Below are 16,787 nucleotides of genomic sequence, written 5' to 3'. Positions count from 1 at the left end.
CGTCACGCAAGTTACACAATCATCTCAGGTACAGACGCATGTTTGGTAACACAAGCACGTTAAACACATCAGCACCACCGCAAACCATCCGCATGTGGAATGATATTCTTGACAATATCGCCTCTGATAGTCACCCTAACACCTTTCGGCAAAAACTTCAGATGCATTTCTTTGATATATCATCGCGAGATTGTTTTACTTGTTTTTTTTAGCTATTTTATGTTGTGAAATGTTGGCCTTTACTTTCATCAGCAAGTTCTAATCTCTTGTTTTAAGTTCTGCTGACCTCTCGAATTGCTAGTTTTTTTTTACAGCTCATTATACTGTTATTATTAACCTGCATTGTATAGTTGTTCCTTACAAATTTACTTCTGCAGTCACTGTAACCCTCCTTACTTAAAACTTTTGGGCCTGTAAGGTATTATTCAATAAATAAATAAACTGAAACCTTTTATAGAGAACATCCTGGGCTATCTCAGTGGCTACCGTATATACTCGTGTAAGGGCCGCCCTCGTGTAAGGGCCGCACCCCAACTTTGAAAGCGGATATTTCGAAAAAAAAAAAACAAAAGTTCAAAATGTCCCGCCAGAAAAGTGTAGTTAGTTCATTTACAGCCAGATGGCGCTGCACGCTTTTCCGCTTTTATTCTACTTCCGCCGACGCGCCGACCACGCTGTTGACAGCGCGCCGCCATATTTGCCTTGTGCGGCCTCTTTGTTGGCATCGTTCCTAGCATCGTGTCGATACGTTGGCAGCGCGACTTCAGATCGGTGTCGTCGGTGTCACTTTGTTGGTTGTAGTGAACCCTGCAGAAGCCAGCGCACGTGACGGACGATGGGCCGGCATCTGAGATCATTCACTGCAGCATTTAAGCTGCAAGTGATTGACTATGCCGAGGAGCACGGGAAGCGGGAAGCTGGACGAAAGTACGACGTCGATGAGAAGCGCGTGCGTTACTGGATGAATCAGAAAGATGCCCTCGCCGCTACTAACAGGAGCCGAAAGGCGTTTCGCGGGAAAAAGTGCAAGTACCCGCAACTCGAAAGCGAGCTCGTCAACTACGTCGTCGACACACGAAGGGACGGCTACGCCGTATCGACTGACATGATACGCGTCAAAGCCCTCAGCATCGCTCGCCACATGGAAATACCCCCGGCACAATTCAAGGCAAGTCGGGGCTGGGCTACGCGGTTTATGAACCGTAACCAGCTTTCTATTCGGCGCCGAACGACGATTTGCCAAAAACTGCCGCGCGAGTACGAAGACCACGTCATTAAGTTTCATCGCTTCGTGAATGCTCTCAGGAGGGAGCATGAATACGACCTGTCCCAAATTGGGAATGCGGACCAGACACCTGTGTGGTTCGATGCACCGGAAAGCACCACAGTGGATTTAAAAGGTGCGAAAAGTGTGTCTGTGCGCACGACTGGTGCAGAACGCCAAAGGTGCACTGTGATGTTGTGCATCACGGCAGACGGCAGGAGGCTTCCGCCGTACGTCGTATTTAAAAGGAAGACTCTCCCAAAAGAGAAGTTCCCTCAGGGAATCGTCGTACGTGCGCAAGAGAAGGGCTGGATGTCCGAGGAACTGGTCGTTGACTGGATTAAGACCGTCTGGGCAAACAGACCTGGAGGGCTGTTACAACGGAAAGCCCTCCTTGTTTTGGACAGCTTTAGGGGCCACTTGACCGACCGCGTCAAGAACCGAGTTGCCGCAACTCGTACGGACTTGGCCGTCATTCCCGGTGGCCTGACGAGTGTGCTGCAGCCGCTCGACGTATGCGTCAACAGACCATTCAAAGTGGAATTTCGCCGATGTTACTCTGAATGGATGGCTGGAGGCGTCCACGAGAAGACCCCTACAGGACGGCTGAAGCGGGCGTCGCTCCAACAGGTGTGTGAATGGATTTTGAATGCGTGGCGTGCCATGTCAGTAGAAGTAGTTGCTAAAAGCTTCAAGGTAACGGGAATTTCGAACTCCATGAACGGCACCGAAAATGACCGTCTCTGGGAAGACGCGGACGCCGAGGCGAGCTCCTCCGAGAACGAGGACAGCGAAATGGAATCCGAATAAAAACATTTCTGGCATGTCATTTGTGACTCTTGCACTCTGCTACTGTTGCATAAACAGTACAGACCTTTGGCCTGTACTGCCTGTACTAAATCGGCCTGATTCGTGTAAGGGCCGCACCTAGCAAAATTTTCGAAAAAAAAGTGCGGCCCTTACACGAGTATATACGGTATGTTGAATACACTGTTCAGAATTATGAAAGGTTCATAACAAGCAGCTATATAAAGGCAATCTACAATTGGCTGGAACAGCTTACCCTACTATATAACTAGGAGAAGGTATAGCTCTATCCTAAACTGAAAATGTACTCCTATCACACTTTCTGTAAGTGTTATGAATTATGGTGACAGAATTGCACTAATAAGTGGTCACACCATGTCTTGCTTTTCAACACATAACTTCGGATTATAAAAAGCCAGCTGCGCTCTTGCCAGAGCGTAAAGGTACAAGTCCTGGACTGGTGCAAGAAACACTGTGACACAGGTGTCTCGTCCAGCACGTCCAACAATTAGTAAAGTTATCTTGGCAAGTTGTCACCCCAAAATAGCACTCGTGAAAAGCTCCTTCTCATGTCAATAATGGCGAGTGAACTCAGTTAAAATTTTGCAATTTTTCGAATAAAGGTAGTGTTCTTTATATAAATATCCTGCGTTATATTCTGCAGTCTTATTTTTTTTTAATGTGAGACGAAACAAACTCTTTACTTCACATTTAAATGCACACAATATACAACAAGGCCAACGCATGAAGAATTCGCTGATGTGACTAGGAGCAAGAATTGCCAACAATCAAGAATGCATGTGAAAAAAGTCATGAAGTGGATTCTCACGCAGCCGGATGATCTTGTCTCGTGCATCGAGTACTCGATAACGCTCTCCCACGCTGTGTGCAGACTGCCTGAGTAGCGCTGACAGGGATTCCTCTGCAAATACACCAGAGAGGGAGTGCTCCACATGTTTACACATCACACCTTTAGAGCATTTCAAGGCCTTACGAGGCATATTTAAGATTAAACAAGTCACTGTTTTGCCGCAAGGGCGAAGCAATGAATGCGATAGCAACAACTTGGAATGTCACGCTAAGAATGGTAAGCAGATCGAAATGTGCAGTGTACTGCTCACGCACAAACGATGCACCAAAACAACACACATAGGATGAGCACAAACTAACAATGTTTACAGATCAACACTTAGCACACTCTATAAACAAAAGCGGCACAAAAAACGTAATCACAGATACAGATGAGTGCGAACTAACAAGTGTCACAGTTGTTACTTTGCTTCGTCTGAAAAGCGCGAACTCTTCGAGAACTGGGCCTGTGCAGCAAGCGAAGCGGCCTTTGCGCATCCGGTCACTACAACACAATCGTTTTTGCGAAAGCCTACGGCGTACGATTCTACCACACTGCGACATAAGTGCGCACACGTACAACCGCCCACTCCCGCCCTCCAAACACATTCCCCACGGGGGTAGGTAGGCATGGAAATGAGCGCATGAGCACATTTTCCAAAGAGTGGGATGCCGAGCGTGTTCTTTGCGTTATCTCGCTAGTAATGCTGATAACGCGCTGATGTTTCCCCCGCGATCGGCACCCCCAGCTATAAATGGCGTAACTAAATAGCTTGCCATTTGAATGTTGACACACAAGCACATTCGTGGCTCTGTGGCTAACGCTCGTCGCTCAGGAGTGGGAGGTTGGATGTTCGAATTCGCACGCCGGAGAGTCTTTTCTTGATTATTTCCTTGCGTTTTTATATACATACATACCGTTATATATATGGTGAATGATGGCAGTGAAGACGTCGGTGGTGAAAATTGAGCGAGAGTGTCCATATACTATACTTACTCGCATAATCCTCTCACTTTTTTTGGGTGGGAAACCGATGCAAAGTTGGGAGGTGCAAGAATAGCGTGGGGAAAATTTTCCATGAAATCGTAAAGAGTGAAAAAGAAAACGAAGTGGCCACAAATCGAGAATCTCACACCAGCAACTAACAGCAAGCTTTGAGAAGTACTAATTAAGTTTACCTCCACAATAAGAGCACAGCTTCAACACAAAGCAAGATTTATTTGAGACACAAAAAGCGCAAGCAAATATTTGAAAATGCAAAGCTTCTCGGCGTTGCGGCCGTAGCGTTAGCGTTTGTCACTCAACAGGAGCCCGCAAAAGGTTACCTTTCGACGTCTTTATTGCGCTGATGGCCATTTAATACAGAATCGTCCGCAGTTGCCTTCTGACTAAATAAGGTTTACTATTCATCCCAGTCTTAGGTACACGAAAGGCCTAACACGTTTTGGTGGCTTTCAGCTGCCGTTAGTGCATGATCAATCACATTCAACTTGAAAGCAGCAGCGTAGCTTCCGTATCGCCCCATTACGCAACAACATTACGGACACAACATACAAATCATGCTGCAATGCACACTTGTCAATTGGGCTTGGCTTGGATTGGATTGAATCTCCATGCAACATTAGTATGCTTTATGCTGAAGAAATGGTGCCAGATGATGCACGCTATTATCATGAGTGGCTGGAACGAGCAGACGACATTATTGCGGCAATTTTCGGGGGTGCGATAATTACTTGGGGAAAAATAAATCGTATTCTTGTTGGGCAATGTGGGGGGGGGGGTGCGAGAATTATGTGAGTGCAACAATTACGTGAGTAAATATGGTGATTGCTATCGCAATAAAGAAAAAGGTAATGCAGCGAAAGCCAGCAGAGATAATATGTACACAAATTTCACAAATATAGGAAAGAAGTGCAAATGACGCCAGCCAGATTTTGAAATGAACCTGACATTTAGGACTGGCTCAGTCCCTGCCTCAATGGCAATTGTACTGTTCGTAGAATCTTCCTGTCTTTTGACCGTAACTTCCCCTTTCTACTGTAATGAATGGAGATTCCAAACCCATCTGAACAAAAGCCACAGTACAGTAAACATAATATTAGTTCATATCTAGCTCAGGTTTCAACTCACAAACACTGAATACACCATAGATTTCCTTTCAATAACCTTAAAACATCCATTTTAGTTTCATAGCAAACATAGATCTCCTTTCACATTATTCTGACTTACTTTGTAACTCTCTAAGTTTAGGCAAACTCTTCTTCCCAAAAGAATATATGAAACATATGACATTTTAAACCACACATTGTACCACAAAAATGTTCTCATGTTTGAAATCAGCACACGAACGTATGCAAACTCGGCAAGTTTCACCAATGTAACCAATTATTTAAAGAAATTGTTCACGTGCAATGTGTCATACCATGGAAGTTTTTGGAAACTTGACGAGCATTGCAACAGCTGCCAATATTTTCCTGTTTGGTGTGACAAGATCATTTTGTTTTATCACAAAGAAAAGCTAACTCGGGAATCAATAGAAGCGTTTCATATCAAGTGTGCCGATAAATTCGTAAGCAACCCATCCTTTGCACTAACTGACAAGAAGTTATCTTTTAGAAGTCACACTTGAGTTTCATATTTTAATGCACATTATAGATACCATTTATGCAAAAATTAGTGTCATTGTGTGTTATCGGTTTTTCTTTTGCTTTTCTTTTCTTTCATTTTCTTGCTTGTTTTTCTACGCACATGCACTCTTCATCTACCCTGGGATATATATTTCATGTATTTCTTTCAATAAACAGTTTTGAGTTCACGCTTGTTTGTCTTCTCGCCTTCGGTTTTCCCATCCACTGTGTGCATGCCGAAGTGTTTCCAAGAATGCAATGTGTCCCTCTTTAATCACTTTGTGCTGTTTCACAAATAAGAAAATATTGCAAACAATTGGCCAAGTCCCAAATGTAATAATCCCTCTTTCATCACCTGCTTGCGTTTTGACCTCAACCAGAGTCTCCTTAGCTTTGACGAGCGGGGCTGCGGTTTGGTTGGGTTCCGGCTGGGAGTGGCCACGTCGCGATGCACTCCTCTTCGAAACACGCGGCTTGGGGGCTTCTGTGGTTGGGCTGGCTGTGTTCTGCGACGTGCCACCTGTGCAAGGGTTTTCATGGCACAACAGCTTCTACAGACCAAGAAGTATATCAATAAAAAATATATTTGCACTAATTGTGATTTTTCAGTTTATGGTGACCCCACTACTAACTTAAGCGAATGATCACCGCGGGTTCACTCTTAGCGAGCCACAGGGCCACGACTCCGCCACCTACTCTCGTGTAGCGCACTGCTCCGCGCGCGCTCAACTAATAAGGCGTTTAGCGCGGCGCGTCAAAGCAGACAGTGTTCAAATACAAAACATACAACACTTTATTGCCGTTGGCGGCACCCCGAGCAACAGTACAACGTCCGCTCCCGGGACGCGGGGATCAAAGGCACCCGCACGTTCACAATAATACCTGGAAAATATAAGCTGGCATAACAAGCTTTTAGGCTTGAAAAGATTATGAATCAATTTGAGGGCAATATGTTAATTTAAAGAGGCCCCGCAACACTTTTTCACGTAGGCATGAAAGAAATTCACTAAAGAAGCTTACTGCATCACAAATTCGCCGCTGGAAAAATTATTAGAATTCATCTGGTAGGAGCGGAGTTCCAAAATTAGTCGCATTCTGATATTTCATTCTTCCTTTAGTCACGACGAAAGAGCTGGAAGCTAAAGCCGGGAAGGATGGCAGGGGCATGAAAATATGTCACATGCACTTAATGACCTTGAGCACTTTTTCTTCCCCCCCCCCCCTTTTTTTACTTCGAATATGCAGCTTTTCAGTGTGATCGAGCATGTCCATGTGGACAAGTCACGGCCACCTGCGGCGGCTCCAGTAACAACCGAGCGAGCCCTGCTCAAATCAGCCAATAGCTGTAACAATGACGGTGATGAGTGGTTTTTGAGCTCTTTGCGTCAGCTGCCAAGAGAGGAGAGCAGCTGACTGAGAATTTATTGTAAATTGCAGGCCGCATGCTGCGATATTATATTTGCCTTGAGTGTTCTCCGTAGCCTTGACTACAGATCAGCAGCATTTTCTGAACATGCTCAAAATGTGTTGCAGGGCTTCTTGACATATCAAGTGAAGCTTCCTGGCAAGGCAGATTTCTCCTTTATAGATGCTTTCGCTGCTTAGCACCCCTACACTGCAGTGAAAACACTTTTACAAAAAGTTGCATACGGGTTAATATATATTTCTTCGCCAATTCTTCATTGCGAATACTTCCAAGTTCTCAATAATTTAATTTCAAATTGAAGCAAACTTGCATACCCTACTATTCATTCAAATATTCACACAAGCTTAATAAAAAGTCTAGCGAAAAGCATATTAATAAAAAGATGTGCAACATGTAAAAAGCAACATGTAGCAAGTGTGAGTCTTGGTTAGGCTTGGGCTAATATTCAAACGAATATTACAATATTCCAATTCGCTTTGGTTTGAATTTAAATTATTGAAAATTTCAAAGTATTTGAAATGAACGAATAAATGTAAATTAGCATGTAAGCCTCTGTAAAAATAGTTTCACTGCAGTGGAGAAGCACATTAAAATGTATACTGATCTAAATAAAATATCCTGTAAAGATGGTCTCACTGCAGTGAAGGGGCACTAAACCGTGAAAACATCTACACAAAGGAAATCTGCACTGTCATCGAAGCTCCATTTTAAGGAACAATGCAATACCTTTTCAAGTTGCCATGGAATGGATTCAAGAAAACAGCCTATTTCCTCAAGAATTACCAGTGGCGAAAAATTTTCATAATCCATCTGGTATGAGTGGAGTTACTAAGATTCATCGCCCGCTCCAATTGCCTTCTCTTTTTCCTTGTCCCGACAAAAGCATTGGAAACTAAGCAGAAAGAGATGACACAGGTAGTGGTGGGAACACCTTTCAGCATTTTGGAGCAGCTATTGGAGCAGCAAAATCGGCTTTTGTAGCAGCTACCTCTGTGTTTGGAGCACACATGAGCTTTCTACGGCACACACAGAGGAAGAAAATTTTTACCTTTCATTTAGTTTAATGTTCCATCAGATGCAAAGGTTGCAAGCCCTCCCCTCAAAATTGAGGCGGCAGAACCTCAATCGAGAGGAGGGGCTCAATGACATCAACGATTGAGGCGGCAGCGATCGGCGCCTCAGCACTCTCGGGTAGTTGCCAGCTATTAAACGCCTGCAGTAGGCTTAAGGCGGTGCTATGCCACACACATGTAAGCTTCTTGTTGTCAATAAGTCATACTGGCGCGCTTTTAGGTTGTCGAGGTGCTAACCTCACCTGTAAAGTCCTTTGCGCCTCGTGGCGCATGTGTTTCGCACAGAAGCCACATTCAGGGGTCATTTTATTGAGCGGTAGGTGGCATTGTGCTCGTGAGCATTCATCACCATCATCATCATGGTTAGAACGGTAGCACCGGCGCCTGGCGGCACGGGAAAGATGAGCGGGTCTCTTTGGCAGGTGGCGGTTGTACCGAACGGTTGTCTCTCGCGTGGGCCCGCGGAGTGCAGCACCACGAGTTGTCTGCAGGGGGCCCTCGTAGTAAGTCAAGCGTTGGCGAAGTCACCTTGTGTGTGTTCTTGTGTTTGTCATGTTGGTGAGTGTTGTGTAATATTGTATAACATCGTTTAGCATGTTGATCACAGTTGATGTATAGTAATAACTGGGCTGATGACATCATCATCTAAAAGCAGTTAAATAAATGTGAGCTGTTCGGTTCACTCCAAGAGCGTAGAGCTCTCTACATCGAGACCCCACAAGGTAGTCACCTAAAAGTCATTGTTTTCGTTGTTAGCCAATGTTTATGAGAAAAGGTGCCGCTGCAATTGCGCAGAAGCCGGAATAATTGATCGGCCAACTCCCTACTTTTGCAGCGGAGCAAGTGTACGCTAATGCAGCAGCGGAAGCCTACAAGATGACGACACTCACGTAATATCCACTCACAATGCATGCTGTCAACATTACTTTCGGTTCCAAAACCACCTCGTGGCACAGCAATGGCACAAATCAGACAAAAGACATCCTTTTTGAGCAGTACGACGTAGTTATGTCCAGTTGGCGCAGGTTGGTGCGATTGGCGCAGGTTTCCCATCACTGATAAGGGGGAGCATACACAAGAGAAACGAAACATTCAAGCAGTCAATTGAAAAAAAAAACAAACAATGGAATTTACAAAAAAGCAGGTGAAATTCCAAGCAGTGAAAATACATGTGAAAGATAATGCCCTCAAAAATATGAGAACACAAATAAACAAAAGCTCAATCTATTATGCATCAGCCCTCAAAAAATATATTAGTACGCTTAGAAATTTGATGGGTGATGTTCAATTACAACATGGTCAGGTAAACTATTCATTTCTAAATGAAAAACGGCAAAAAGAAGTTATTGAACGAATTGGTAGAGCTGTGAATTTTTTTAAGACTGAGGGAGTTGACAGGCGGCGTAAAAGAAAAAGAACCACGTCCCCTAAGAATGAAAAGTTGTAATATAGCTTATAAAAGAGGCATAAGTGAAAGATATTTCTGCAAAGTGCTAATGATTTGATGTCCAAGGATGATTTGATATTAGTGACAATTAGCTGATCGTTGTACTGGAATGTAATAAACAGGGCTGCGCAGTTTTAGACAGCTTCAAGAAGGTCAACAAAGTACGCTTAACGAGAATTCCATACTGTCAATGCAAATTCCAGTTTAGTGCGGATAAATGTATCATATGGTAGTCTGCATATCACGGGTGGTGATTACGATAGTGACCATCCCATGAATCCCAAGGATTTGTCAGTGGCGGCCACCAGATTATAGATATATTCGAACCATGCAAGTTTGCTTGTGATGGTAACCCCGAGGTACCTGTATGATTGAACCGGCTCAAAGGAAAGAGTATGCAAAGAGTAGAATATGAGAGAGTGTTTCCGTGATAAGCGCATGGATTTCAATTTTTTGACGTTTAGTAGCATGAGCCACTGATTGCACCATTTTTCCATTGCAGTGAGGTCATGTTGTAAAAGCATGAGATCGTTATGTGAGCTTACACATCAGCACAGGACGCAATCAGCGGCAAAGAGCCAGATGGATGATGAAATACCTGTGGGCGGCTGAATAATGAAAATGAAAACGAACGGCGTCTGAGGACTGAACCTTGCGGTACTTCCGATAATACTTCAATAATTGTAGATTGTTGTTGCCTGATTACTGTGAACTGCAATCTGCCAATTAGGAAACGGATACATGATGCGATTAGTGGATGGATGCATTTAGTCGATGGATGCATAAGCTGTATACTTTGACCAGTAGTCGTTTATGAGGTACGCGGTCAAAGGCTTTAGGAAAATCTAAGGTAAATGACATATGTTTAGAGGAGAGAATGAAGGTTTATATGAAGGTTAGTGGTGAATTCAAATAGCTGTGTCTCGCATTAGTAACCTGGGCAGAAACCATGGTGATTACTGAAAAAAAAAAACAAGCCGTTAGCTTCAAGATGAGAGGCAATGTGAGAGCAGATAATGTGTTTAACAAGTTTTCAGGTGATAAAGGTGAGCGATATTGATACAAGCCATGATGAAGATCAAGGAATAAACCATAAAGGCGACGATGATGACGATTGAACAAAAGCTCGTGTTGTGGTGGCTCTTTCATCTTGTCTGAAGGACACTGTGTACTCCGTGTCCAATCTGTAGATATATTTCTACCTTCTGTCTACTCTCACCCTGTGAAATTTTGGTGGTGGTGCGGGGTAACAAGACGGTATAACGGAGCTACGCAGCGACCGACGCTTGATTTCATCCTGATGGCACAAGAGGGCCCGGCTCCAGCTTCCCAGCGGCAACTGCAATAACGACAATTGTTCTGCCCCAGCTGAAAGACCCGGGCTAGTTCTGTGGGACCGACAAAGTCGACATCGAGGAATGGTTGCTGATGTACGAGTGAACAAGCAGGAATTATCGCTAGGAAGAAACACTCATGCTGGCGAACATCCTATTCTACCTGAAGGGGACAGCCAAAGTGTGATTTGAGAACCACAAAGCAGAAATTGCCAGCTGGGAAGCGTGCAAAGAAAAGATGCGTGCACTGTTCAGCAAATCGACTGGCAGGAAGACAGCGCCAAGAAGGAGCTCATATTTCGCGCTCAAACGTCGTCGGAGTCGTACCTGTCTTACATACAGGACGTGCTCGCCCTTGGCCGCAAAGCAGACGACGGCATGGAGCAGTCCAAGAAGGTAGCGCACATATTAAAAGGCATTGCCGATGTCGCACTCAATTTGCTAATTTCCAAGGACTGTGATACAGTAGATGCCATTATCCGGGAGTGCCAGTGTTTTGAGGCCGCCAAAAGCTGACTCGCTCGACTTCCCAACACCACAGCAACATGGTCGTACGAAGACAGGCACCGCTGACTGCAAAGCACGTCACGAAGATTATCCACTGAGAACTCGAAGCTATGCCTCCCGCTTCAACTCTCTCCGGTGCCTGTGAGCCCAGCTCCCAAATGGTGCCTTTAATGCATGCCATCGTTCACCAAGAGCTTTTAAATGTTGGCCAGGAATCTGTGTGTGCCTCCCAACCAAATGACCGTCGTTCACCAGTTTTCTACGCTCAAGGCGAGAGGCTCTCAGCGTGTTCTCTCTGGGAGGACTGCTGATGACCGCCCATTTGATTTAACTGCCACTGTATTGGTCACGTAGCCCGCTATTGAATTGCACGTGGTATTGGCGTCAGCCTTCCTATGGCTACAACTATCACACAGAGGCAAGTGACGGCCACTTTGGAACTCACCACGAGTCCCCTCGGCCAGCTGCTGGTGACGGTTTGTTGATAGTGTATTGTCGGTCACCATCCCCTCATGGCCAACAGTCCCACTCAGCGCTGTCTCGTTGCCCATCGTCGCGCTAACCCCGATTTCGCTGTCCTCGTTTGCCGACTGCATACCTCACTCGTGAAAACTAGACGATGCAGCTCCCAGAGGTGATGCTGCATCAACGATTCGGTAGCCAAATCCTCTGACCATGCCGACACGACGCAGCCTCATAGACGTTAAAGAAGACGATGCACTGGTTGTTGCCCTTGTAGACACAGAGGCGCCCACATTTGGGCGATGAACACGGAGCTTCGCCGCTACTTTAAAACGTTTTACCAATGCCCACAGTGAAACTTTTCCTGTGCTTAAGATGTGTTAATGTTGCTGACCGCTCCATAACTGTAATTTTTGCCGTGCTCGAGAAGTGCTCTCATGAACTCATCCTGGGCATGGACTTTCTTGCCGTGCACTCTGCCTTAATTGACTGTGGAACAGGCTTACTTCAGCTTGACTTACCTCATTGCTATGACACTCCAACTACATCTCAACCATGTTTGTGTTCTGAGTACGTTCGCCTAGCGCCCCAAGCCGTTACCTACGTAGCCATGAGGTCTTTTCCTCATGTACCCAAATGCGATTGTTTTCTGGCACAGATTTTGGACGTGTTATTGGACAGAGATGTTGCGCTTCCTCATACTCTGTTGATGATTACGAATAATGTGGTGTTGCTACCAATACTGAACTTCAGCTGGTGTGCTCAAGCTGTTCCAGATGGCATGACTCTAGCCAACGTCTCTTCCATCGTTGAATATTCTGTTTCTGCATTGATTGCAGACGCTCCTTTGCCCACTGCTGCATCCTTTTCACAGAGCCTCACCGATGCCGACTTTGGCAAGATGATCGCCCCAGACCTTGTTCCAGCACAGGAAGCCGATCTCCGGCATGTGTTGGCATCCTTCAGGGATATCTCCGACTTTGGTCACAGCCCTTTAGGTTAGACGTCAGTTGTTACTCACAGGATCAACACTGGAGACGCCAGACCACTCCGACCAAGTCATTATCGCGTGTCACACGCAGAGCGACAAGTCATCCAGCGTAAAGTTGACAAAATGCTCACAAAAGACGTCATTAAAGCATCTTGCAGTCCATGGGCCTCACCAGTCGTTATAGTAAAAAAGACGGATGGCGGCTGGCGCTTCCGCGTCGACTACCGTCACCTAAACAAGGTCACGCGCAAGGACGTTTACCTACTGCCACGGATTGACGATGCCCTCGACTGCCTGCACGGGTCTGCCTACTTCTCCTCTATTGACCTGTGTTCAGGATACTGGCAGATTTCCGTCGAAGAATTAGACCTTAAAAATACCGCAATTGTTACACCGGATGAACTTTGCCAGTTTAAGGTAATGCCCTTTGGCTTATGCAATGCTCCCGCTACATTTGAGAGAATGATGGACTCCCTCCTACGGGGTTACAAATGGTCAACATGCCTCTTATCTCGATGACGTCATTGTATTCTCGCCGTCATTTGAAAGTCACCTTAGCCGTCTGTCAGCTGTTCTGAACGTTTTCAGAATGGCAGGCCTAGAGCTCAACTCCTCCAAATGCCGTTTCAGTCGCCAAACAATCACTGTGCTAGGCCATCTTGTCAGTGCTAAAGGCGTGCAACCCGATCCCGACTAAATTCGCGTCGTCAAAGATTTCCCCACACCACGTTCCACGAAAGATGTACGGAGCTTTGGTGGCATCTGTTTCTATTTCCAACGTTTCGTCCAGAACTTCGCTGACATTGCCGATCTCTTTACACAGCTGCTAAAGAAGGATACGCCGTTTTCTTGGGGACCCCAACAAGTCAATTCGTTTCGCCAACTTACTGCATTTCGCCGACTTCCTTGTTCATCTTGGGTCATTTTGATATTTCAGCGCCCACTGAAGTTCGCACCGATGCCAGTGTACATGGTATCGGCACCGTCCTCGCTCAGCGGCAACAAGGTCAAAAACATGTAATCGCTTACACAAGTCACCTCCTCTCCCCATACGAGTGCAAGTTTTCCATCACTGAGCGCAAGCGCCTCGCTCTTGTACGGGCAGTTGGAAAATTCTGACCATACTTGCACAGCAGACACTTTTCGGTCATCACGGACCACCACGCCTTGTGCTGGTTGTCCTCCCTCAAAGATCCTTCTGAATGCCTGGGTCGTTGGGCTTTAAAGCGACAAGAGTATAGCTTTGATATGACCTACAGGTCTGGCTGAATGCACCAGGATGCCAACTGTCTATCTCGCCATCCAATCGATCCCGCTGAACTGTCAGTGCATGATTCTGATGCGTGTTTTCGCCATTTCTGATATCATGGACATACTTGTGAAACCTCAGTGATGCTAATTTGCAGTCCATCATATGCTGTCTAGCTTTTCACTTCGCTTGTTCACGCTCCGTGATGGAATTCTCTATCAGCAACACAAGCACGGAAGGCCCAGAGCTTCTTCTGGTACTTCCTGCAACGGTTCATTCCACTGTGCTTGAACAACTTCATGATGCCTCAACTTCTGGACATCTCGGAGAAGCCCACACGTATCACGGCGTATGGAGTCGATTCTTCTGGCACGGCCTTTATCACTCTGTGCGCCTATACGTTGCATCTTGTGAGTCCTGCCAGCGCCACAAGCATCCTTCCTTGCCGCCACCTGGTCCATTTCAACCTATCTACATGTCAACAGACCCATTCTACCGCGTCGGCCTCGATTTCATTGGACCATTTCCAAGGTCTCCGAGTCAGAATAAGTGGGTGGTGGTGGCTACACACTACATGACACGGTATGCCATCACGAGAGCTCTACCAACAAGCTGTGCAACTGATGTCGCGGACTTTCTTTTTCACGACGTTATTCTCCACCATGAAATGCCGCGTCAACTGCTGAACGACAGTGGTCGTTTGTTTCTCTCCAAGGTCGTGGACGACATTCTTCGCTCGCGTTCCACACGTCACAAACTCACCACTGCCTACTACCCGCAAATAGTGGACTCACAGAGCACTTCAACAGCACACTAACGACAATGCTATTCATGTATGTCTCGGCAGGTCCTCGTGATTGTGATGCCACTTTGGCTTACATGACGTTTGCTTACAAATCGTCACACCACGGCATTGCTGGCTTTTCCCCCTTCATCTCTCATACAGCCGTCACCCCACTTAGTCTTTTTGACACTCTTCTGCCATCACATACTAACACTCCTACCAGTACGCTCGCGATTCAACTACTTGGACTCGAGCAACCCGCCAGATTGTCCGGGATCGCCTTTCTGCCTCGCAGCTCTCTTAAAAGGATCCCTACGACTACCGTCACAAAGCTGTCTCTTACTCCCCAGGATCGTTGGTCTTGCTCTGGACTCCCTCCTGTCCCATTGGTCTGTCCTCGAAGTTCCTCGCTCGCTACAACGGGCCTTACAAAGTCTTGCGCCAACTGACCGAGGTCGCTCACTTTCCAGAGGTTTCTTCACCAGCCAAACGGACATGAGGAAAAAAAATGTAAATAAACAGCAGGCAGCATGGAGATTTGCGGTCAGCTTTCGCACACCAATCTTTTCAGATGCCGTTCTCAGCATCGATGACTGCCGATGATTAGGCAATTAACCAACAACGTTTTCGAACGCAAGAAGCCACAAAGCGAGAAGCGATAACTTTTGTCGCATAAAAGTATACTGCGATGCTCAGCTATCCACCCCAAAAAGTTTCCCACCTTTCGGTAGCGGCAGAGACCGGTCGATTAGTGATAACAACTTCTGCGCGGTTGGGGCGGTGCCTCAACGGATAAGCATCAGAAAAGAGCGATGTCGAGGTGGCTAATGACGACAAACGTGCCATTGACTCATCGCCGGCAACTAATTGCAGTCATCTGCAGATAGATGCTCGGCAGAATGACGGCGGTACAAGCGCGTTATGCTGCCATTCGCAAATTCGCCGCTGCGCCGTCGTGCAAGGCCGCTTGCGGGCGTTACTCGCAAAATTTTTCGTTGGGTTAAACGAACAGGCTACTTGACGCACCTGAGTACGATCCCGGGTGAGCATGCGCGAAGACAGCACAAATGCAGGCATTGATTGGACTGCAAGCAGGCTGCAATGTAATGGCTAGAGCCGAGTAAGCAACGTGTTGCACGCAAGTAACCAGGGATGATTGGTTCAACCTGGCGGTACCGCAGTTCAGTGGAACGGAGCGAGTTCATTGTGAACGCGGTTGAATTCAGAATTCACTGAAGAGCAAACGGACGTCGTTTAACACGAGAAAAGGCCTAACTTGTCAGAGGTCACACTTTTCAGTAAAAATACACAGAAAAAAAGGTTTGCCTACTAAATGGACTGTATTGTGAGAAGCGCTCTTCTTGATTAGTAGAAGTTTCCGAAATCTTTGTGAGTTATCGTTTTTTCCTGGAGTCTGTTTCAAGCCTCTTTAACATAATGTGACGGGGAGAGATCCAGGCTTGTAGTAGAGCGTCCAAAAAAGAATCGGCAGCCGAACAAGATGCTGAGTTGCCTCTCGCAAACGTCTACCGCACAGGCGTCTTCGTCATCTTCCCAAAGTACCACGCTTGCTCCTGTCCATGATGCACCGTAACATCAGTCTCCCGCGGCGTAAGTGCCGTCGCGGCGGAAGTGCCGTCACGGCGCTTGGTACGGCGGCGACGAATAGCAGTGTGATACGATTTGAGTCTGGAAACGTGGACAACGTCCGTCTGGAGTGAAGGGTTCGAAGAGGCATTGTTTAGGGGTGTGATCTCGTAGCTCACGTCACTGAGTTGTCGTAACACTTTGTAGGCACCATGGTAGTGTGGTAGTAGCTCCTCTGATAAGCTGACTTAGCAGTTTGATGTCCAGAGAAGTACCAGAGACCCCGGCGAGAAGTGCACGCTTTAGTGGGGACTGTCATAACGGTCTTTTTGGTGCTCTTGCGACAAGTGCAGCCAAGCATGGGAAAGCTGACGGGCTG

General features: G+C 46.3%; 1 protein-coding gene across 4 annotated transcripts in view; it reads right to left on the bottom strand.

The window, feature by feature from the left end:
• The window catches only part of xmas (RRM_XMAS2 and SAC3_GANP domain-containing protein xmas), a 417,359-nt gene that overhangs the window by 338,857 nt on the left and 61,715 nt on the right, over positions 1 to 16,787 (bottom strand). For all 4 annotated transcript variants that reach the window (XM_075896259.1, XM_075896258.1, XM_075896260.1 and 1 more), the window contains exons 5-6: positions 5,904 to 6,068; positions 2,901 to 2,993 (exon numbers count right to left, since the gene is read on the bottom strand). In XM_075896259.1, the coding sequence (XP_075752374.1) occupies positions 2,901 to 2,993; positions 5,904 to 6,068 (258 nt within the window). The remainder of the gene's footprint in view (positions 1 to 2,900; positions 2,994 to 5,903; positions 6,069 to 16,787) is intronic.

The sequence above is a fragment of the Rhipicephalus microplus genome, chromosome 5 (assembly GCF_043290135.1).
Source record: "Rhipicephalus microplus isolate Deutch F79 chromosome 5, USDA_Rmic, whole genome shotgun sequence".
NCBI lineage: Eukaryota > Metazoa > Arthropoda > Arachnida > Ixodida > Ixodidae > Rhipicephalus > Rhipicephalus microplus.
The sequence above is the reverse complement of the archived record's forward strand: the minus strand, read 5'-3'. Positions and strand labels throughout refer to the sequence as shown.